Source organism: Pteronotus mesoamericanus, unplaced genomic scaffold, assembly GCF_021234165.1.
Source record: "Pteronotus mesoamericanus isolate MK-2021 breed Mesoamerican mustached bat unplaced genomic scaffold, CSHL_Meso_final contig_591, whole genome shotgun sequence".
NCBI classification, from domain to species: domain Eukaryota; kingdom Metazoa; phylum Chordata; class Mammalia; order Chiroptera; family Mormoopidae; genus Pteronotus; species Pteronotus mesoamericanus.
Genome location: NW_026555208.1, coordinates 1,365,160 through 1,388,010, shown reverse-complemented (window position 1 = coordinate 1,388,010; position 22,851 = coordinate 1,365,160). Strand labels below are relative to the sequence as shown.

Below are 22,851 nucleotides of genomic sequence, written 5' to 3'. Positions count from 1 at the left end.
TCCAAGGGAAATGAAAGTATACACCTGACCAAAGGCTTGCACTTGACTGCTCATGGCAGCTTTATTTGTAATATATGAACCTGGAAATGAACCAAATTCCAACAACAGATGAACAGATAAACAAATTTTGCTATATCCATGAAATAAAATACTACTCACCAAGAAAAATGTATGCATAATTGACTCAAACAATAACCGATGAAGCTCAAAAAGATCGTGGTAAGAGAAAGCAGACTGAAAAGATTACATTCAGTAAGATTTCATTTATATAAAATTTCAGAATTTTATAGAGCTAATGTGTAGTGACAGAAAGTATTTCAGTATGTCAGGTTTTTAGGTGATGACTGGGTTGCAAAGGTGTGGAAGATTTTGAATTGATTTTGAAGTTGATAACTTCATATGTGTATACATTTGTAGCAATACCCCATTTTTTAAGTCTTTATATTATAAATTCTTAGAAGAGTAAGTGCTCAAAAAAAAAAGTTTTTATGAATAAGGGGGTAGGGAAAGGACTGGAAAGGGGAAGGGAATTAAAAAGTATAAACTTCCAGTTACAAATAAGTCATGGGGATGTATTGTACAACGTAGAAATGGGGGAGAGAGAAAGAAAGAGAATGGCAAAGGGGGAGTAATAGATGGGCAGCACTAAATGTTTATTCCTTGATGGATAATATATTTTCTAGTTTAAGGGAAATCTATGAAGTTCAAGAGACAGTGCTTTCATTAGAAATTATAAGTGTTTTTAATTAACCGGCATAATCCCTTTTCTCAGTTTTTTCTAGGAAAAATCCTCAGGGAAATATTTGGGAATTACTCCCAAATAGCACCAAATTTAGTATAAGGCAAAAAATGAAAAGCATTATTAATAATTTCATTGGATTTAGTTAAATTGGTTTGTGGGTCTTTATTAAAGAAACATTTTCAAATTTATATTTAAGTGTGTAGAAAAACATAGGAATGGTCCATTAATACTAGTAGGAAAAGAATGGTTAGCACATATACACTAGTACAGATATTTTCTTCATGCATGAAAATGTTTTCCTCTCCTGTTGGGATTTACTATTACCTCTTTCTTCAGTAGCCTTTTACTAAGAAACAGTTTGAGCATCTCTTCCTGTATTTGTTTAGCCCTTATCCCATAGACAATAAGAATCAGGGTAGATGGTAGAAGTGAATAAATGTTAACCACAAAAATGTGAACACTGTAGGGGATCATGTGACCCTCCCCCGAAAATGGTGGGTAAAAAATGTGAAGATGGCTGGGATATGAGTGATGACTACAGCACAAATATAGGCAGTGCAGGTGCTGAAGACCTTCTGCTGAGCATCTGCGGAGTAAGGGCTGACCACTGCCTGGAGGATCATGTTGTAGGAGATTGTGATACACAGGATGCCAAGGCCCCCAATTAGGAGGGCAACCAGCAGGCCATAATTGGCATTGACCTTGATATTTCCACAGGAAAACTTGGCTATGGACCTGTGATTGATACAGAGAGATCTGATTAAGATAACTCAGATCACCGGGGAGAAGTAGGGAGGGGCAGTGGGAGGAGTTTGCTGCGACAGTTGTGAGTAGTCTAGGATGGGATTGGCTGAGAAGCTGAATGCCACCAGAGCCAATGGAAATAAAATGAGGGCTGGCTCTCTGGCTTCTGAGCTGGGTCAGGCTCGCTCTCAGGCTCTTCTTCCTTCAGGATGCCTGGATGATTGTGTTGCAGCTGCCTGCATTTCCTAATGCATGGTATTTTGTATGGGAAGGAACTCCAGACACAGCCTGGGATCAGGCTGGCCTGGCAGAGGGCTGCAGGTTTATTCTTTGGGTGTTCTAGAGGGAACAGGTTCTGAGGCAGAAGCCTGCCATTATTCCAAAACTGGGTAGTTTTTGTATACTATGTTGTTTTTAGTTTATAAACTAACCCTATAGAAATAAAATAACTAAAAACCAAGGGGGGAAATGATAGGAGAATTCAAGTGTTAGAATTTAGCCTTAATTGATAGGTTTAAGTGATTAAAGCTGTGACTTGATAGGCTTAAGTAATTGCATTTGAATAAAGACCCCTTTCCTTTATCACCAAAACTTTGCCACTGGAATTTTTGCCTAGAGGGCAGCAATGAACAGAAGAACCCCAAGTGCTCTTCGGTAACGTGGTCACAGTAGGTGTGAGAAATTATATTGCAATAGGGCAGACATTTGGTGAGCAAAGTGAATTGTAGTATTGGAGAAACCCAGCTTTGGCAATCATAGAATTGATTAGGAGAGTAGCAAAGTACAGGGATAGCAGGTGGCCACATAGGAGTTCAGGTCTGTGAGTGTGAGCACCTCAGACTCCATCTCTGTGACAGTGTACACAAAGAATATCTGGACCTCAACACAAAATTTTTATTTGCAGCCACTTACCCCAGTCTCCGGAAGAGATGGGGGCAGAGTGGGCTAGCTACACCTGAGGAAAGACTGGGGAAGGAGGCTTTGGTGAGAGAAGTGACAGAGTAGCTGGCCAGATCTCGTAGCTAACTCATCTCCCATGCAACAGCAGCCATCTTGCTCAGGCAGAGACCACTCCCCCTGAGTGGCACCAACATCAGAGGATCCAATAACCCCGCCCGAAGGTGGGATTCCACCTCACCCCATGCTGTTTAATCCACCTGCTAAGTTGTTGAGTGCAGAGTGGCAGCCACAGATAGTAGATCCCTGGCTAAAGTGGGCAGAGAAAGGTCTGGAGACACTTGAGGAGAAACTGGAGATGGAGGCTTTGGGGAGAGAACGGAGAGAGTAGCTGGCGGGATCCCAGTGTTGACTCCTCCCCCATATGGCTGCAGCTGAAGAGAAGCCAATAACCCCACCCCCAGGAGGGACTCCTCCCCACCCTGAGCTGTTTAAGGAAGCCTGCAGAGTGCAGAGTGACTAGATAAACAGCCAAAGGAGACAGCCATGAACAGTAGATTCCTGAAAGTCTTGAACAGACTGCCTAAGGTCAGACAGGGTCGACATCTGACATCATCAGAGGCAGATCCAAAAAGTAAAAACAGCAGTCTCCTACCATAGAAGTCCACATCACAAAGTCAGGAAATCAAGACAGACCAACTTAAGAAGCAGAAGCAAAACAGAAGAGTCTCACAAATAAAGGGAAGACAGAGAAATATGCCCCACTTGAAGGGAAAGGAGGAATTCCCAGAATGAGAACTAAATGAAATAGAGGAAAGTAAACCATCAGATATTGAGTTCAAAACAATGGTTCTAAGGAAGCTCAATGAGCTCAGTGAGCTCAGAGAGAATTATCAAAAACTACAGGGATACTATGAGGAACTTACTGCAAACTATATCAGTATTAAAAAGGATATAGAAACTGTCAACAAGAGACAAGAGGAAATGAAGAATACAATTTCTGAGCTGAAGAACACAGTAGAAGGAATCAAAAGCAGGCTCGATGAAGCTAAGGACCAAATCAGTGAGCTGGAGGACAAGGCAGAAAACAGCTCATGAAAGGACAAGAAAATGAAAAAAGAATCAACAAGAATGAGGAGGCATTTAGAGAAATGCAGGACAACCTGATATGAAATAATATCCATATAATAGGGATATCAGAAGGAGAAGAGGATAAGGAAGGCATAGAGAACCTGTTTGAAAAAGTAATGATGGAAAACTTCCCTAATTGGAGGAGAGAAAAAACCACGCAAGTCCAGGAAGTACGGAGGGTCCCAGTCAAGAGGAACCCAAAGAGACCCATTCCAATATACATCATCATTACGATGGCAAATATCAAAGACAAATAGAGAATCCTAACGGCAGCAAGGGAGAAAGAGGTAGTAACATATAAGAGTCCCAATATGGCTAGCAGCTGACTTCTCAAAAGAAACACTTCAAGCCAGGAGGGAATGGCAAGAAATAGTCCAAGGAATGAAAAGCAAAGGCCTGCAACCAAGACTGCTCTACCCAGCAAGGCTCTCATTTGAAATGGAAGGCAAAATAAGGAGTTTCCCAGACAAAAGAAGGCTAAAAGAATATACCTCCACCAAACCAGCACTGTGAAATATGCTAAAGATACTGCTTTAAGAAGATGAAGAAAAAGAGTCTATGAATACCCAGTTCCTTTCACAGTTGCCACTACTTGATATTACCAATATTTTTAACACTTATTAATCTGACTGTGACAACGATGTGTTATTTTAATTGTTACTTTATTATTTGTTGAAACTAAACCTGTTTTGTATATTTCTTGCCTATTTCTATTATTTTTAAAAAGCTTTAGATGACTTTTTGGTATCTTTACCCATTGTTTGATTAAATGTTTGTAGAATTCTTTCCCTAAAAGAAACAAAACAAACAAACCATTAACACTTTTTTAGATGTGTTACAAATACTTTACTATTCTATTACTTGTCCTTTAACTTTTTTATATGTATATTACCATACAGTCTTAAATGTTTAATATAGTCATATTGTCATTATTTTACTTTATAGCTTCTGGGTTTGAACATTTTACTTCAGGGTAAGAAAAATATAATTTTGTATTTTCTCCTAAAACTCAGATTTTACATACTGATTTTTAACTCACCTGAATATTTCTTGTATAACAGGTGAAATAGGGCTCTATATTTGTTTCATTTCAAGTAATAGTGGTCCATGAGCCTTATTTGTTGAATAATCCTTATTTTACCTATTGATTTGAAATATCAACTTAATCATATATTACACTGTTAGACAGATATATATACGTTTGTCTCTAGAATGCAGAATGCTCATTATATTTCATTGATCTACTTGATTATTTCTGTGCTGGTGTCATGTTGGTTTAATTGCTGAGACTTTATAATGGTTTTAAATTTTTTAATGTTTTATAATTAACTTTGACATTTAAAAAAATAGATAAAATCAATCTGCATTTAAGAAAGAAAGAAGAATAAAGAGAGAGAGATGGAACTCCTACCTTTTGCGACAACATGGATGGAATTGGAGAATATTAAGCTAAATGAAATAAGCCAATTGACGAAAGACAAATACCATATGATCTCACCTATAAGTGGAATCTATTCAACAAAATAAACCAACGAGCAAAATAAACCACAGACATGGGAACATGGAGCAGCCTGAAAGTGACCGGAGGGGATGGGGAAAGAGGACAATGGTGGAAAGAAGGGGAATGGACTAGACAAAAAACATGTATGAATGACCCATCGACATGGACAACAGAGTGGGAATTGGCTGTGGGAGCAGAGGGTAGGGGTGGGCTGGGTGAAGGGTAGTAAAGGGGGTAAAATAGAGACAATTTTAATAGAAAAAACATGTATAAATTTAAAAATCTATAAAAAAATAAATTAAAAAAAAAAAAAGAATATCTGGCATGGCCTAGCATTTAAGCTCTCTAATTTTGGGTGGGACTCTGTTTTGTTCATTAATTTATCTCTTCTGACTGCTCTTAATTTAACTGCTTCTGACAGTACCTGGTATCTAATAGGTGCTCAACATATTTGTTGAGTGGATGAACAAATAAGTGACTAAATTAATGTGTGAATAGATGAATAAATCCAAATTTGCAAAATATGTATAGACTTATCAATCATAAAGTGAGAAGAACTTGAAAATATTAAGGGGAAAAGAGTAAGAATGTATCATTGCATCATTAATGAGAAAGATAAAGCAGGCTTTTCTTTAAATCTTGAGAAATATTTAATATAGTCACGTATTATTTAGGTCTATATTAGGAGACCTTGGAACTCCTTTATTTTTTTATTCAGTTGTCTTAGTTATAGAATTTCAGTATGCATTTACCAAGAGTTTGACTTTTTAATGTACTATGCCCTCCAATTTTAGTAGTAAGACTGTTACACATTCCTATAAAATTGTCTTTCTTTGTAATCAGAATTCAAACTCCACATCTTTATGGGTGAAGAGGTGAGGAGATTAAGAAGTACAAATAGGTAGTTATAGAATAGCCATGAGGGATGTAAAGCACGGTATAGGAAATGGAATAGTTGAAGAACTTATACACATGACCCACGGACATGAACAATGGTGGGGGGACTGCCTGAGGGAGTAGAGGGTGCTGGGTGGAGGAGGGCAAAGGGGGAACAATCAGGACAACTGTAATAACATAATCAATAAAATATAATTAGAAAAATAGAAAATAAATTAGTTATTCAGCTCCAAAAAAAAAAAAAGCAGTATCTATGAAGATAAAAGAGGGGAAACTGGTACTAAGAATTGTAGTTCCCTGGCTCAGAAAGGCAGTGGTGGTCCTAAGTGGATTGACTGTCCCTGCTTTCAGCATCAGGGACTTTCTAGACTCTAGGGATCCAGAATCTGCACTTAATGAAGGTGTTCTAGGTGTCTGGGGACTCAAGGGCTTACTGCAGAAAAGAATCAAACAGTAGCAAGCATAGAGTTTAAAATGAAAGTGAGTTTGCTAATGAAGTAGTGAGACAGACAGTGGGTTACTCAAGAGACAGAGCAGGCCCCCTTTATCAGAATTTGCTTCCTTTATTAAGGTCCATTTAAGCAGGTGGCAGCATATCAATAAAGGGGAGGAATATTCAGAATCTATCTAGGAAAGGGGTGGAGATTTCTCAGAGGAGCTCCTTTGGCCATTTTGTGTCCTTATATGGGCTTCCATTTCTAATCAGGGCTGTGGGGGTTGGGGGGAAGGGGGGCGGAGGTGTCGTTGAGCATGCTAACGTATTATAGTAAGCATATAATGAGGCTAGGGGATACCCTTAGGTGAAATCAATCACCATGTTGGATTCAGTTGGTTTCTGCTGGTTTTAAGTCATTAATCCGATGGTGGTGGGGGATGTAGTCTTACTATCTTCTTTACAGTTCCTGATCACAGCTATTTTGCCACAACTCCTAATCTCACACTCATCATTATCCTGTTAGAATAGAATGGGAAGGAAAGTTGAAGCACGAGTATGCACAGTCCTCTATAGGGATTTCAGTTTTAGAACAAACTGAAAAGAGAACAAGCCGGCAGCAGTGTGATCAAGAGAGGAGCCAAGAGTCATGGCTAAGGCAGCCCCTATTGTTCATGAAATGTTTTGGGAGCAAAGCACCTAACCTCAGGTAGCCAAGAGTTAAACCTCTGGCCTTCAAACTCTTGCTGGAATGAACTGGCGCTTTGGAGGCAGGAACAGAGGAATTCAGGCTGGGGAGCAAAAGTGCAATGACAAAGTGTCATTTGAACCTCTCCATAGAGTAAAGGGCACCCGCTCAAATACATCTTTTCTCTTTACCTGAAGGGCATAATTTTTAGGGCATATTTTATATATGCAGTCATTTGTCTCCACTTAATAGGAATTAAGCCCATAATGAAACTTCCACTCTGTTAAATGAGGCAGATGCTATTCAGGCTGTTAGTACTCCATTTTTTAAAAACCATTTTCCCAATGTTTAAAGTGGAAACATTGCTAAATCAAGATGATCCATAATTCTTTTCCACTGCCATTCTATCAATAGTGTCTCATTTTATTTGGTATGCCCCAGGGCAGCTTCAAAGTATAAGAAACTCAACCCCACTTTAATACACCATAAACTTGGGAGGATATACAGAATTGACAGGAATGGAAAGAGATTAAAATGATCTTGCCCATTATACCTCCCAGTAAAAGCTGTCCCTTTTCAATAAGTTTGATGTCTGTATTTCTGTCTTCTATGTTTATTTTTATTTTTTTATTTACCATGTCTTTCCCAAGGAAGTGGTAGAGAATGTACTTATCCTCAACCTTATAGACAATTAAAACTGAGAAACCATTACTGTAAGAGTTGTTATGTTCAATACACTGGAATGGTTTATTGCATTCTAAGGAATCTATAGGAAAGCTTAAAAAATTATAATGAAGTCCTTCAAGCATCACAGGGAGAGAAATCTCATAATGTTAAACAGTGAGAAAATTTATGCAAACTAAGTACAGTTCATTTTGTTCTTCAAGGTATAAAGAGCCAATAATTTCCTTCCACTTGGATAATGTCCAGTTGAAGTGTTGGAGGAGGTAATAAAAAAATAAAACTTTAACTCATATAACCCAGTTAAAATCTACGGTCTATGAAGACTGAAAGAGTGAAATTTTAATTAAACAAAAGAGGAAATACAAGGCTAGATTCTCATTGTGGAAGAAAAAATTGACAAAATTAAATACTTTTTTCTGGAAATAATAGAACTATTTTCTGAATATGGCATCTCATACATTCAAATAAGAAAAAAACATTTATTTTAATCCTTATAAATATTTCTTGTGATCTGTCTCTTATTTTTTCATGTTTTAAGCCCCCAAATTTATTGCCTGGACCTCTGAAATATTACTAACTTCAAATTGTCCTCATTTCTGTTTTGTTCCTTAGGTTTGTAGGTATTCAACAATTATTGTTAAAATTGAAGAGATCCAAACTATTTAACCTGACATATAATCTTCTTAACTTTTTAGCTTATTCCTAAATCATAAGGTTGTTTTGTTTGATTATTAGTCTGTATTTATCTCCCCCCATCCCAAAGAAGAAAGCTATTTCTTTGATAACACCCAAATTCGTAACTTCTCTCTCTGTTTTTTTTCTTGGTAGGAGTTCCAGGGTTGGAAGCAATGTGCATTTGGATTGGCTTTCTTTTTTGTTCTGTATATTGATTGTCTTTATGGAGAATATTCTTATCCTATATGTGATCCAGGTTGAACAAAGCTTCCACCAGCATGTGTTCTACTTCCTAGTAATGGTAGCCACTACTGACTTTGCCTGTCCACATCCAATATTCCCAAGAGGTTGGAAATATTCTAGTTCAATTTGAGGGTGCTCAGTTTTGAGGGTTGTTGCCATCCACGTGTGGTCTTCTGTAGCAGAGCCAGAGCCTCACAGACAGAATCATAAACTTCGTTAGGATGCATTCCTGAGGGTAAAATTACTGTCATAGATATGTTTATTTTTAAATTTACTTGAAAATATCAAAATGTTTTCCAAAGTGAAGGATACCAGTTTACACTCGTGACTTCAGGATATGGAAGTTTTCACTTTTTTATCTTCCCACTAACTGTCTATATTGAAAGATTTTTATATTTAGCACAATTATAGGTTTGCCATAATATGATAGTGAAATTAATTTGCATTTCCATGATTAATGAGGTTTAAAAACCTGTTATTTATTTCTTAGTCACTTAAATTTCTACTTTCAAGAAGAGTCTATTAACCAGTGGAACATATTGCAAACTGAATTTGTGGGTGACCAGGGCAATTTCAGATTTTTAGTGACACAAGATAAACTCCACTTCCCTTATCTTGTCCATGAATCAAAACTATGCATACAGTATCTCCAGAGATAAATATGTAAGCTTTCCAGTCTAGTCATAAATTAACTTCATCTTTCAAAAACATTTGTTTTGTGAAAGCAACACAATTTCCCCTTGAGAATCAGGATAACCATCTTAGCTGAGAAAATGGCATGAGATATCCATAATGTTTGGGGTTAACCTCAGATTTTAATTCAATAGTATTATGGCTGTGCTTTCTGGTAGAAATGTATCTCTTCTGGGAACTAGAATCTCCAAACTGCCACATTCAAAGTATGAAGATAGGAAAAAATATTCTGGAAGTTAGTTATGTTGGGAGGAAAAAGTTTTTTCTCCTTTTAGATTTTTTGGCTGGCCCAATAACATAAAACAGACTAACAGGAGAAAAACAAGTTTAATTTTGTACATGTGAGAGCCCCACAAAGACATGAGAGATTCCCCAGCTGTCAGGTAGCTGAGGCTTATATACCCTCCTGGCCTAAGAGGAAGGAGAGAGGGAATAGGAACCTGGAGTTTCAAAGGGGAAGAAGACAATTGACAGGACGCTGAGAGGAGCAAATGTTAGGTAAGTAAATATTTGCCATGCCATACAGATAAATCTTTTATATTTAAAAAGTTATTTTTGGTGATAAGTCTCTCCTTGGTACAGGTCCCCTATCTAAATTCTGTTAGGCAGTTAAGGGAGCGGGTAAGAGTTCTATCTGAGTTTACTGGGCCTTGATAGTCTTCAACTGTAAATAATCTACATTCCGAGGGGCACATTCTGGGGTGTTCTGCTCCAGTCTCCTCAGTTATGGCATGTAATAGTGAGAGGGCCTACTTCTAGTACCATTCTTAGTAGGACTAAATGATCTGACTAACGAGGACACGGCACCATGAATTGTCTTATTAAAGCATGCACCAGCTCGTGTCACCAGATAATGGAGGATAACTCCTCCAGTTTGCAAGCATTCTTCCAGCTGCCAGCATTACTTATCTGGCATAATTTTTTTTTATTATTCTCCCAGACCATTTGCTTTGGAGTGATGGAGTACATAGCAAACTCCATGAATTTCATAGGTATAACTACACCATTACAACTATTTATTATTTATTTATGTATTTAAATATTTTACTGTTCTATTAGAGTTGTTCCAATTTTTCCCCCTTTGCTCTCTTCCGCCCAACCCACCCTCCACAACTATTTATTTAAAAAATGAGTTATTTGTTCTCAGCATGGTATTATATGTAAGCCACATGCAATGGTTGAGTGTACTGCTGACAAATTTGTTTGACATTCATATTCAGTCACATAAAGAAATGCCACTCCTACTACTACTCCCGTCAAGATGGAATCTACCAGCAATGGACTGGCCATGTATTCTAAGGAAATGGTCTCATATCAGAAGTTCCAACACTGGCCTTTGCTTTTGAGTTATTAAACATTCAGTAGTGATTGTAGTCCAATCAATTTGGATCAGGGGAATTGCTTGTATATGAGCATAAAAAAATATGTGTAAGAATATTACTCATAATGACACAAACCTGGAAGGAAATCAATGTCTGTTAATGATAGAGTAGATTTAAAAATGTGCAGGATATTCACATAATAGATTTCTATGCAGCAATAAGTATGGTTGCACAGATATGTGCGGCAACATAGATTATTCTTAGGTTCAACAACAGAAGCCAGGCACAAGAGAATATATATCATATGATTCCATTTATATAAGAATAGATAAAAGAATGCATCAAGCTAAATTATAGCATTTAGGAATGCATGATAAGTACACAGAGAAAAGCAAGGATGCATTCCCACACAAAAAATAAGGTAGTGGTTACTATTTGCAGGGGGCATGGCAGAAAGAGTAGTAAGTAGAACAGCATGACAGTGGCTTCTGGGGGCTGGCAGTGTTCTCTTCGTGACCTCTGCTGTGGTTCCATGAATGCTGACAATTTATTGAGCTTTTTATGCACTGTTTTGCAAATATGTTATATTTTGCTTCTTTAAAAAATAAAGATTAAAATAAAAGAAACAGTATAGAAGAAAATATAGGAGAATATTTTTATTCTAATCATCTCAGATGAGCAAAACTATTATAAACTTCAGATAAAACTTAGTAGTCATTAAAGAAAATATTGATATATTTGACTCTTCAAATAATTCCGTTTGACAAAAATAGCCATAAGCAACATCGAGAGAGATTCAAGGGCACAGAAGGCTGTGACTCATATCAGGGCAAAGGAATAGATACCTAAATCAGTAAAGAGATCTAACAAATCATTGTTAATGCCTAATAAAACATCAGTCAAGGATATAAATAGGTAGTTCACATAAAACTGAATCAATTATAAGCATATAGAAGTGTGGTTAATTTAATTCAAAATCAGATAACATGTAAATTACAAAGTTACATTGTTTTACCATTCTAAATAGCAAAATACTTGACTACTTATTAAAACATTATTTAATGGATGTTCAAGGGAACAAGTTGCTCTTCTACTTCCTAATAACACCTCTCTTAACCTCTCTTAATATATGAACAATGCCTCACAACATAGAAATCCCTCCTAGCAATAGTTTTTAAGCTTCCAAATAGACAAAATGAGGTTGGGAAAGTCTATGCACCCAAACATTGCTTAGATACACTCCAAATATAAAAGAGAAAAATTATTATACAAAGATAAAATAAGTTCTATATATAAAGATATGGGATAAAGGAATAATGCAATATATTGTTAAATGAAAAAGAGTTCACTATTGATTACACTACCATTTGGACTTTAAATACCTATCATCATGGAAGGATCTGGAAGAACATATGATACTCAATGATGGTGTTTGCTTCCAAAGAGGAATATTGGGTTGTGAGAGGTTTTATTTTACTGTATACAGTTTGGTAATTTTGAATATTGATTGTACATATGTGACCAATGTATATGAAACTGAAGGAAACCAGGATATGTTACCTGAAATATGCCTCTTTGACTTAAAAATTATTTTAAGCTTAAGGCAATTAAGAAGCAGTAAGCACAGAGAAAGCTTCCCTTCTTTTTGCCTAGAGTAAGGAAATAATTTCTTTTTACAGGAGACAAACTATTATTAGCCCAACAATGGCACCAAAAGAATTTGCAAACAATACCTTGTTAAACTATTATCTTCCTAGTTATTTCTTCACCATTTACTTCTCTAGCCCAAAGATTTGTCAGATTTTTTTTTTTTTTACAAATTTATTTTTTCTTTGGCTGACAAGTATAAAAGACCTCTGCTATAGTCACATCTTCAGGTCTTCATTCTCTTTTGAAGGCTCCCATGTCCATGTAAAAATTCAATAAAATTTGTATGCTTTTTTTCCTGTTTATCTGTTTTTGTCAGTTTAATTTGCAGAATCAGCCAGCAACCCTGAAAGTGTTGAAGAAAACTTTTCTTTCCCTACAAAAAAATATATGATCAATATCTAAAACAAAAATTACAAGTTTGGAGTATACTGATTGACGTAAAAATGTTGATAGTATGGGCTAACCAATAAAGATGTGAGGTTGTAAAACAAATTAAAAGTTTATTTGGGGTCTTGAAGGATTTGAATCTGAGAGACGCAGATTCAAGTAGCAACCCAAACTGTGCTTTGGATAAAATAAGGAAAGGCTGGGCTTATAAAGGCAAAAACAACAAAATGTCATTTTTTCGTGCAAATGAAAGATTGCTGGCTTGGTTACCAGGGATTGGTTAGTCCCAATATGCAAATAAGGGAGGTAATAATTACAAGGAAGGAAGTTCATATATGTCCATGTAGCAATTGCTGCTCCAGAATGTTTAAGGCTCCTGAATGTTTATGGCTGGTCCTTGAGTTGAGTTTAGCAACTTAATAGCAGCTCTGAGAACTGAGGCACAAGATGTGCATAGGCTCCCCTTCCTTAGTAGCCTCCTAACTCTATTTTAAATGACTCCCTTAGCCGTGCTCATCTACTTTTTTCTGCTCCCTCCATTTTTTTATCCATTTTTTTTAACATCTCTCCTCTTTCCTTTATATTTCCTTTTGAGTATCCCTGGCCAGAGTCCAGACTCTGAGCTACATGAGGCCAGGGATTGCATCGTATGCAAATCTGCATCTCTCTCTCTCTCCCTCTCTCATATTAAACCCAAAGTATGACCAATAATATAACCTAAATAAATGTCTCAGAAATGAATGAATGAGTGAATGAGTTATTAAGTTATAACACATACTAATAATTTAGTCAATTCTTTTGCCTGCTTCACTGGTAATAATATTACAATTATATTTTTTAAGTATAAAATCATTGAGGTCCCAACCTGAGAAATGGAAAAAGCAGAACTCTTAGATGTGTCTTGAATGAAATGTAGACACACATTTTTTAAAAAACATTTTGCAAATAATTAAAATTGGGAGATTTCGCAGAACCTCTAAATCTAGCTTGTCTTAAAAGATACTGGAAATTTTGCAACACTGGGCCCACGGCAACAGTGTGCTTGAATGCTTGACTTGAAGAATTACACTTTACAGTGAGGACATGCTTGCTCCATATCACCACAACCTCTTCTTCTTAACACACAATGCATATGCTGACACGAGGCCTATAACCCTCATTTTCTTACCAGTCTGTTTTCAAGAAACATGAATCTGTAAACTCTTATATAAAACATTAAATGTATGAGGAATAGATACATTATTTCTTTTTTCTACATTCTCTTCTTTGGCAGATTTTTACACATAAGAAATATTTCTTAATATATACCTGCAAATGCTTCAGAATATCTCTCATTAGAGGACTCATGTTTTTAATGCCACTTTCTCACATCTTTTACAAATTTATCCTCCACTCCTTTCTTTTTTTTTTTTTTTTTAACCTCCAATCACCCAGCAACATGCCTATTTTATCATTTATTTGTCTTGGTTAAAGACAACCTTGTCACCAAGTAAAAATTTGATCACACCTTCCCTAATCTGTTTGGTTTTGACTCCATAAACAATTGGGTTCATTGTAGGGGGCAAGAGCAAATAAAGGTTGGCTACAATGATGTGTATGTGGTGTGGGATACTGTGCCCTCCGAAACGGTGGGTGAAAAAAGTGAAAAAAGCTGGGACATAAGTGATCACAATGGCACAGATATGAGATGTACAGGTGCTAAAGGCTTTGTGACGAGCATCTGCGGATGACAGGCTCACAACAGCTCGCAAGATCATAGTGTAAGACACGGAAATACAGCAGATGTCAAACACACCAATAAGGAGAGCAACCATCAGACCATAAATAGCATTAATCTTGAAATTGCCACAGGACACCTTGGCAACAGACATGTGGTCACAGTATGTATGGGGAATGGAGTTGCCATGGCAATAGGGCAGGCACTTGGTGAGAAGTGTGAATGGGATGATGAGCATCACACCCCTTAGAAAGGTGGCAAGGCCAGCCTTTGCAATGACAGAGTTGGTGAGGATGGTAGAATAACGTAAAGGGTAGCAGATGGCCACATAACGGTCCAGGGCCATGAGCATAAGCACCCCAGACTCCATCCCAGTCAACATGTGGACAAAAAACATCTGGGCCAAACAGGCGTTAAAATCAATCTGCTTGAGGTTGAACCAGAATATGCACAGCATATTAGGGACAGTGGTGGTACACAAGGTGACATCTGTGAAGGAAAGCAGGGCCAGGAAGTAATACATGGGCCGGTGCAGGGCCTCCTCATGACTGATGAGGTAGATGAGCCCACAGTTCCCCAGGACAGCAATGATGTACATGAAGCAGAATGGCAAGGAGATCCAGATGTGTGCAGCTTCCAGCCCAGGAACACCATTCAAGATAAAGAATTTAGGGATCAGGCTGGAGCTGTTGGCTCCACACATAATGGCTGACAACAGGTGGGCATTTTATTTTCTTTAAAAGTGGTAGTTTCCTGTACAAGGAAATGATTCAAATGTGAGTAAAGGGTTTGGAAACCAAATGTAAAACAAACAACAAACAAATATCCCAATAATATTTTGAATGAGAAGTGATTAAATTTCCTTGAAGTCACATTGTCAAGCTGTGTATTCTATGCCTAGTATGTGACAGTGACAGGTTTAATCATTTTATGCCACAGTTTTCTCAGTCTAAAATGAGATAATAATTGTACAAGCTCAGAAAGTTTTATTGACAGTTTACATAATATGTTAAAACTGTGTAGTACATAGGGAATACTCAATAAATATTAGCAGTAATGCTACAATTGTTATTGCAATACTATTATTATCATTTCCTACCTCAGTATGCAGCATCTCATGTGACTGAACTTACCTTGATTAATATATTAAGGAAATGCAAATGAAGCCATGTAACTCAAATGCTATTTTGTACTTTAGGGTGGGAAAGGTAGATTTTGAGATTTTGATAATTGCAATTATATTGGATGATTGGTAAATAAACATTGTAAAACAAATGGTAATTACTAGGGTCTCCAAGATGAGATAGTGTATGTGGCAGAACAGCTGCAATTGATAATTTTACAGGAACTGTCAAGAAGAAAGACCACACCCTACTGGATTTATGGCTTAAAACGGTAGAGATCAGCTTGATCCAACATGGTGACTAATTCCACCTAACCTAATTCCAACATGGTGACTAATGAGGCTAGTAACCCCTAGCCTCATTAAACATTCATTGTAACATATCAGCATGCTAAATGGCACACTTTGGAAACACCATGATGAGAAACAGAAAGCCCATAAAAAAACACAAAATGGCTCACAGAGCTCTTCTGAGAAATCTCCACCTTTTCCTGGGAAGATCCTGAATATACCTGTCTTTTATTTAATACCCTCCCCCAATTAAATGAACTTCAATAGAGGAAGCAAATTCTGATAAAGGGGGGCTGCTCTTCTGTGAAGTAGTTCTCTGTCTGCCTCCCTGCTTCACTAATAAACTCATTATCACTTTAAACTTCATGTTGGCTTGTGTTTGAAGTCTTTCCTGTACAAAGCTAAGAATCCACAGTGGGTCACGGACACTTGGGTCCCTGGATTCCTGGAATGGCTGCATATGGAAACTAAAATATATTTTCATGTTTAGACAGAAAATATTATAAATGTCTCAACCCTGTGTTGAAATCCAGGGCATCTTGTCCAGTTAGATCCCTGAAGGGCTCCTGCTAGTCTAGGTAATTAAGCATGCAGACATTGAAACTTCTGCAATGAGAACTGGTATGCATGAGATGACATCTCTAATGTCTACCTCTTTCTAAGGTAGCTAGAGGGCACTAAAGCCACTATACAAAAGAAAAGACCAGAGAGTGTATCAGTGGAAGAAGAGACTGTGGCTCTGCACATTTGGCTAGGAAACTAAAACTGATCATCTGTCACAGAAAGCTCTCAGGTTCTTCCATGCATCAACACCATGTAACCAAACAATTTATCCCCACTCAAATCCTAAACAAACAGGCAAACAGATAAACTGAATGCCAGTACTTTCCCCCCTCTCTTTATATGTAATTTCTCTTTACACTCTTCCTGATAGTTCTTTCTGAAAGATGCACATGAATTCTGCTAATAGAATATATTCAAAAGAAGGAAAAATAAAGAGATGAGTGTCTTCTCTCTGAAAATATGAGAGCAGAGCTTTAGTGCATGCTTACTTATAGAGACATGGACACTCAGACTCTATGAGTTTCCAATGATATCTAGCTGGATTGACTTGAACAAGTCTCAACCTTTCTTTTTACAATTTTCATGACTTTTAAAGGGGTTGGGGGAGTGATGGTAATGCATATAGAGGTGGCAGAATGGTTTTGTGAGAATTAGTCCTCCATGCGGTATGTGGCATCTAGTAAGTAATCAATGTATGTCATCTGTTATAATAACAGATAATTGCTGCATTATGTACTAAAACATATTTAACAGATGTTCATTAATTGTCTTTTACATGTCAGGTGTCATTCTAGTTTCTAGGTATGCAATAGTGAACCAAACAGACAAAACCCTTTCCACTCATGGAGCTAATATTTTATGGGGGTTGAATCCTATATTCAAAGTTACAAAAATATCATGAACATAAATTATTATCCTCATTTTATATATGAGGAAATATAAGTTCAGGGTGAGAAAATAGCATATCAAAGTCCACAAATTTTAAAAGCTAGTAGAACCATGATTCAAATCCAAGTGATTTTGACATTGAAGCCAATGGGTTTAATCAATATATATCTGTTGTCCTAACTTATTCTAATTCTGAAATATAACTGCCTAATAGGAGCATAAACAAATCATGCTGACATAGCTAAAATAAATCATGATGACATAGGAGAAAGCTTATTCTTAATAACATCTTAGCAAAGAGACAGAATAAATGTATAAATTTGCAGAAAGTCAGTCTTTAACTAAGGAAACTCTCTACACAGAGAGAGCTTGCCTAATAGAAAGAACCTTTCTGTGAGATAGCCAGAGTCCTATTCCGGAACTTATTCACAGAGACAGAGTTGTATGGAAAGATTTCTATAGGGAAGCCCCTTTCAGAAATTCCTCTCACTGGATTCTAGGATTCAAATTTCATCTTCAGTTACTTGCCCACAAAGGCCATTTCCGATAAAAGCTGTTCTGAATGGAGATATCCATTAATTTCAGGAAAAACCTTTTTTTTTCCCTCTTATTGGAGTCCACTGTTGCCTAGACCTCTCTATCTTCATTAAATTATGAAGTAGTTTAAAATTTATTTCAGAATTAGGGGCATGTTGCCTTTTTTCTTAATCCCCAAACAAATGGTCATCTCTTCCAGCTGGAATCAAGAAGGAATGTTGAGTCTCCAATCTACCACATCTCAAACACTTGTATTTCTTGTACTACAAGCTTTATTTACATTTGGGAAAAAGACAAGTGTTCGTTAATCAGCCGTACTCACCTCAGTGTTAGCAAAGACCAGACTCGTGGGCATGGCTGAGGCTTCTGGGCATCAGAGAGTTCTACAATGATCAGTTCCTCCTCTGCATAGCATTTCTATACCCTTTAAGGATCCTCTGGACTTGAGAGTCTACACCTGATTGGATCTCCACAGTAAATGTCTCAAAAGGCTCTGGTGAGAGTAAGGATCCTCTGGGATTTTTTATTTTATCTCTATGTTTATCAACTTTTTAAGCATTAGTAAAAATACAAAACAGTAAGAATATTAAATATCTTCCCCCAGGTGTGTATTCTGATAGTGTTCTGATAGTCATAAGGATTATATTTAAATAACTTTGATTTATAAAATAATGGTCTAAGAATATAATCATAAAATACCCAAAATATATTGACAGATAATAACAATCTTAACTGTCCCATATCCATAAATATATATGTGTTCAATGCATACATATATATATAATATATACATATAACCTCCATAAAGTTTCATGGAACTACATGTGTATTTTATATGTAATAAATTTTATGAAACTATATACCTATAACTACCAATATCTATATCATCTATCTATGTAGAGAGAAAAAGTGAAAGTGACAGTATATAGAGAGACAGGCAGGAAAAAAGAGACAATATGTGTCATATTAGAATAATAAATAGAACAGTTCTGTCTCCAGTTTTTACTATGTCCTGAGTTTATTGGATAAACTAATGAATACACAAATGTACATGTGCACAGGCAGTTGTATGTGTATTTGTTTTTTGAAGATTGTGGCAAAAGAGTTTTGCATATACCTTACATATATTTTATTACTTGAGTTTTTCCCTTAATATTTTATTGTGAAGAATATTGATCCCAAAAGGATTAGAAAACAAATTACAATAATTTTTTATCATTCTAGATGGTGACTATATAAAAATTCCTGTTAAACTCAGAGGAAGAGCAAATGTTGAAAGTCTCTTTGAGTCATTGAAAGTGTATCACAAAACTCTCAATACTGTAACTCCTAACGCATTATTGGGTAAAATGTAAAATTGTATAACTACTTGGCAGAACAGTTCAGCAGGTTCTTATTAAGTTATACACATATTAATTCCATGATCCAGAAATTCCCTTCTTAGGTTTTTGAAGAAGGTAAATAAAAACACATGTCCATAGAAAGGACTTTATGAGTGTTTATACAACACAACTATTAATGAAAGAAACAAAAATGTGTAGTATATTCATATACTGGAATATAACAGAAATAATAAAACATTATTTTTTATGCAACAGTATGTATAAATTTCAAAAACATTGTTGAGCCAATAAACGCAGACGTAAACACACAAAATATGGTATGATTTCAGCTGTATGCAGTGCAACATCTGGCAAAACTAAGGTGATAGAAGTAACCTGAGGAGGTTCCCTCCTAGGGAGAGATAATGATTCATAGGAGCAAAAGAAAAATTTCTGGGATGAGAGACATCTCTTTTATTTTGTTTTGTGTGGCATTTCTGTTAAAGCTTATCAAATTTGGACATAAGGGGAGAAAGATGAGGAAGGGTTGTCAGGGAATGTTTATAAAGGACCCATGGACAAAGCTAAATGTTTATAAAGGACCCATGGACAAAGCTAAATGTTTATAAAGGACCCATGGACAAAGCTAAATGTTTATAAAGGACCCATGGACAAAGCTAAATGTTTATAAAGGACCCATGGACAAAGCTAAATGTTTATAAAGGACCCATGGACAAAGCCAAAGGGGGTTAGGATTGAGAGTGGGAGGTGGGGGTGTGTGGGGTGAGGGAAAGTGATGGTGGGAAAATAGAGACAAGTGTACTTGAACAATAAAAAAAGAAATTTTAAATGAAGTGTACTTTCTTGTATGTGAATTATTCCTTAATTGCATAAAACATCCCCTAAACTGGTCTAACGAAAGGAGTATAACATGCACAAAAAGTACCCCACTGAGTAAAATGTTGAAGGCATCCTTCTGAGATCAGATCTAACCTAGGGTTATAACAATAATTTCTATTCAGGGGATGCGGGGCAGAGGGGAATCAAGGGGGGAGGGAGAAAAGGAGACAACACTAATGGCATAATTAATAAAATATACTTAAAAAATAAAGTTCCATTAGCGAAATAAGGCCAAAAATGGTAAGAAGTGAACAAACAATTGAAACTATGATTCTTGCAGATTATGTACACAGGAAAGCTAAAGCTACAAATGAATTATTAGTCTTATTATATTAAGAATGTCAGTGAAAATAGAGTTAGTAAAAATAAATTTTATTAATAATAAGGTGCCATTATTTTTATTAAAAATAAGTTTTATTTCTAGTAACACAATAGAAAATGAAAATTAAAAAGTGACACCTTTTACAGTAATTTAAAACACCTAGAATTTAATTTAACCAACGATTGAAAAACCTCCGCTGAATGCCATAAGGAAAAGAAAAAACAACTATGTTTATAAATTAGGAGATTAAATATAGTACAAGACAATAGCGTGGTTATTACCAGAGAGAAGGAGGTGTCGGGGGAGGAAGATGAGGGTAAAGGGAGGATGAAGGGTGACAGAAGGAGATTTGACTGTGGGTGGTGAACACACAAGACAATATACAGATGATATAGAATTATGCATCTGAAATTTATATAATTTTATTAACCATTTCCATCCAAGTAAATTCAATAAAAAATAAATATGGTACAGAGGTAACCTAATCACAAATGATTTATAAATTTAATAAAATGTCAAACTTCAACAATTATTACTCTTTTTTTTTTTAATTTTTAAAAACATGAAGTTAAAAAGAATGACCTGGCAAGATTGAGGAACAGGACTTTTCTGTCATCATATTCATAAAGAATATTGATTTTGGCAATCATTCATAAAGGAGATTCTGGAGATATGATTTTTCTTTTATCATTATTGTACTTCAGATATTTTAATTTATTTTATTTATTTAATTAAAAATAAATTTTTTTGGGGGGGGGGGGGGGGGGGGGGGGGGGTTTTTTGGGTTTGGGGGTTTTTTTTAAGGGGGGTTTTTTTTAAACTGTATATTGTGGTGAGTCTTTTGAAGTGTTTTTCTTTCCTTAGTACAGGGTACACACTTCAATCTTGCACACATGCATCAATATTAACCATTTTTTCATTGTTCTTCAAGTACAGTTGTCTCCATTTTCCACCACCACTCCCCCTCCCCACCCATTGCCACCTCCCACCCTCGATCCTACCCCCCTTTGGTTTTGTCCATGGGTCCTTCATACATGTTCTTTGACAACCTCTCCTCTTCTTTCCTATGTTATTCCCCTCCGCCCTCCTCTCTGGTTACTGTCAATTTGTTCTTTATTTCAATGTCTCTGGTTATATTTTGCTTGCTTGTTTGTTTTGTTGATTAGGTACCACTTATAGGTAAGATCATATAGTATTAGTCTTTCACCCCCTGGCTTATTTCACCTAGCATAATGTTCTCCAGATCCATCCATGCTGTTGCAAAGGGTAGGAGCTCCTTCTTTCTTTCTGCTGTGTAGTATTTCATTGTGAAAATGTACCATAGTTTCTTGATCCACTCATTTACTGATGGGCACTTAGGTTGCTTCCAACACTTGGTTATTAAACACTTGGTAAATTGTGCTGCTATGAACATTGGGGTGCATAGGTTCTTTTGAATTAGTGCTTCAGGATTCTTAGGGTAAAATCCCAACGGTGAAATTTCTGGGTTAAAAGGCAGTTCCATTTTCTGAGGAATTTCCATACTGTTTTTCACAGAAGCTGGACCAGTCTGCATTCCCACCAGCAGGAGCAGTGTACAAGGGTTCCCTTTTTTTGACAACCTCACCAGCATTTGTTTGTTGGCTTGTTTATGATGGCTATTTTGATTGGTGTGAAGTGGTATCTCATTGTGGTTTTAATTTGCGTCTCCCTGATGACTAGTGATGCTGAGCATCCTTTCATATGTCTCTGGGCCCTCTGTATGTCCTCCTTGGAGAAGTGTCTGTTCAGGTTCATTAAACATTTTTTAATTGGGTTGTTTGCCTTCCTGGAGTAGAGTCATGTGAGTTCTTTATATATTTTGGAGATCAAACCCTTGTCACAGGTATCATTGGCAAATATATTTTCCCATACAGTTGGTTGCATTTCATTTTGGTAATGTCGCCTTTAGCGATGCAGAAGGTTTTTATTTTGATGAGGCCCCATTTGTCTATTCTTTTCTTTATGTCCCTTGCTCTAAGGGACATAGCAGTGAAAATGTTGCTTCATGGAATACCCTCACAAACTTACCTCACACCTAACCCCTCTAAAGTAAATGTTATAAAAGCCTAAATTCTTGCAACTGTCAAAATGTTCTCTGTATCTATGAGTCTTTTTATACACCTTAAACTAACATAACATTGTACATCTACATAAATTGGAAAGTTAAAACTGATTTTTTAAAAAGAAAAAAACTTCTAAATTCTGGTGTATGTATTTCCAGAGTTTCTTATACAAGTATTTAATTATATTTTGATGTATTGACTTTGTGGTTGTTTTTGTTTTGTTTATCTTTTTGCATTAGCAATATTACTAGAAAAGAGTACAAAAATTTCAAAGTTGATAACTTGAAAATACAACTTTAATTTAAATAAAAATATCTGGTTTTGTTAAAAACCAATATAATACACATAAAATTATTTTTATAAAATTTAAATCAATGCAACTGTATTCCAAAATCATATATGGGTTTTAGCATAAG

General features: G+C 36.2%; 1 protein-coding gene and 1 pseudogene across 1 annotated transcript; both read right to left on the bottom strand.

Moving 5' to 3' along the window:
* Positions 1-1,021: 1,021 nt before the first annotated feature.
* Positions 1,022-14,034, bottom strand: LOC129076452 (olfactory receptor 52N1-like; annotated as a pseudogene).
* A 107-nt stretch (positions 14,035-14,141) lies between these two features.
* Positions 14,142-15,107, bottom strand: LOC129076515 (olfactory receptor 52N2). The gene has a single exon (XM_054580674.1). It carries the CDS (start codon positions 15,105-15,107, stop codon positions 14,142-14,144), a length of 966 nt encoding a protein of 321 aa, XP_054436649.1.
* Between the last annotated feature and the right edge of the window lie 7,744 nt (positions 15,108-22,851).

Bases quoted from the DNA above. Each gene is read 5' to 3' on its own strand.
- LOC129076515 (XM_054580674.1), bottom strand. From the start codon at position 15,107: ATGTGTGGAGCCAACAGCTCCAGCCTGATCCCTAAATTCTTTATCTTG.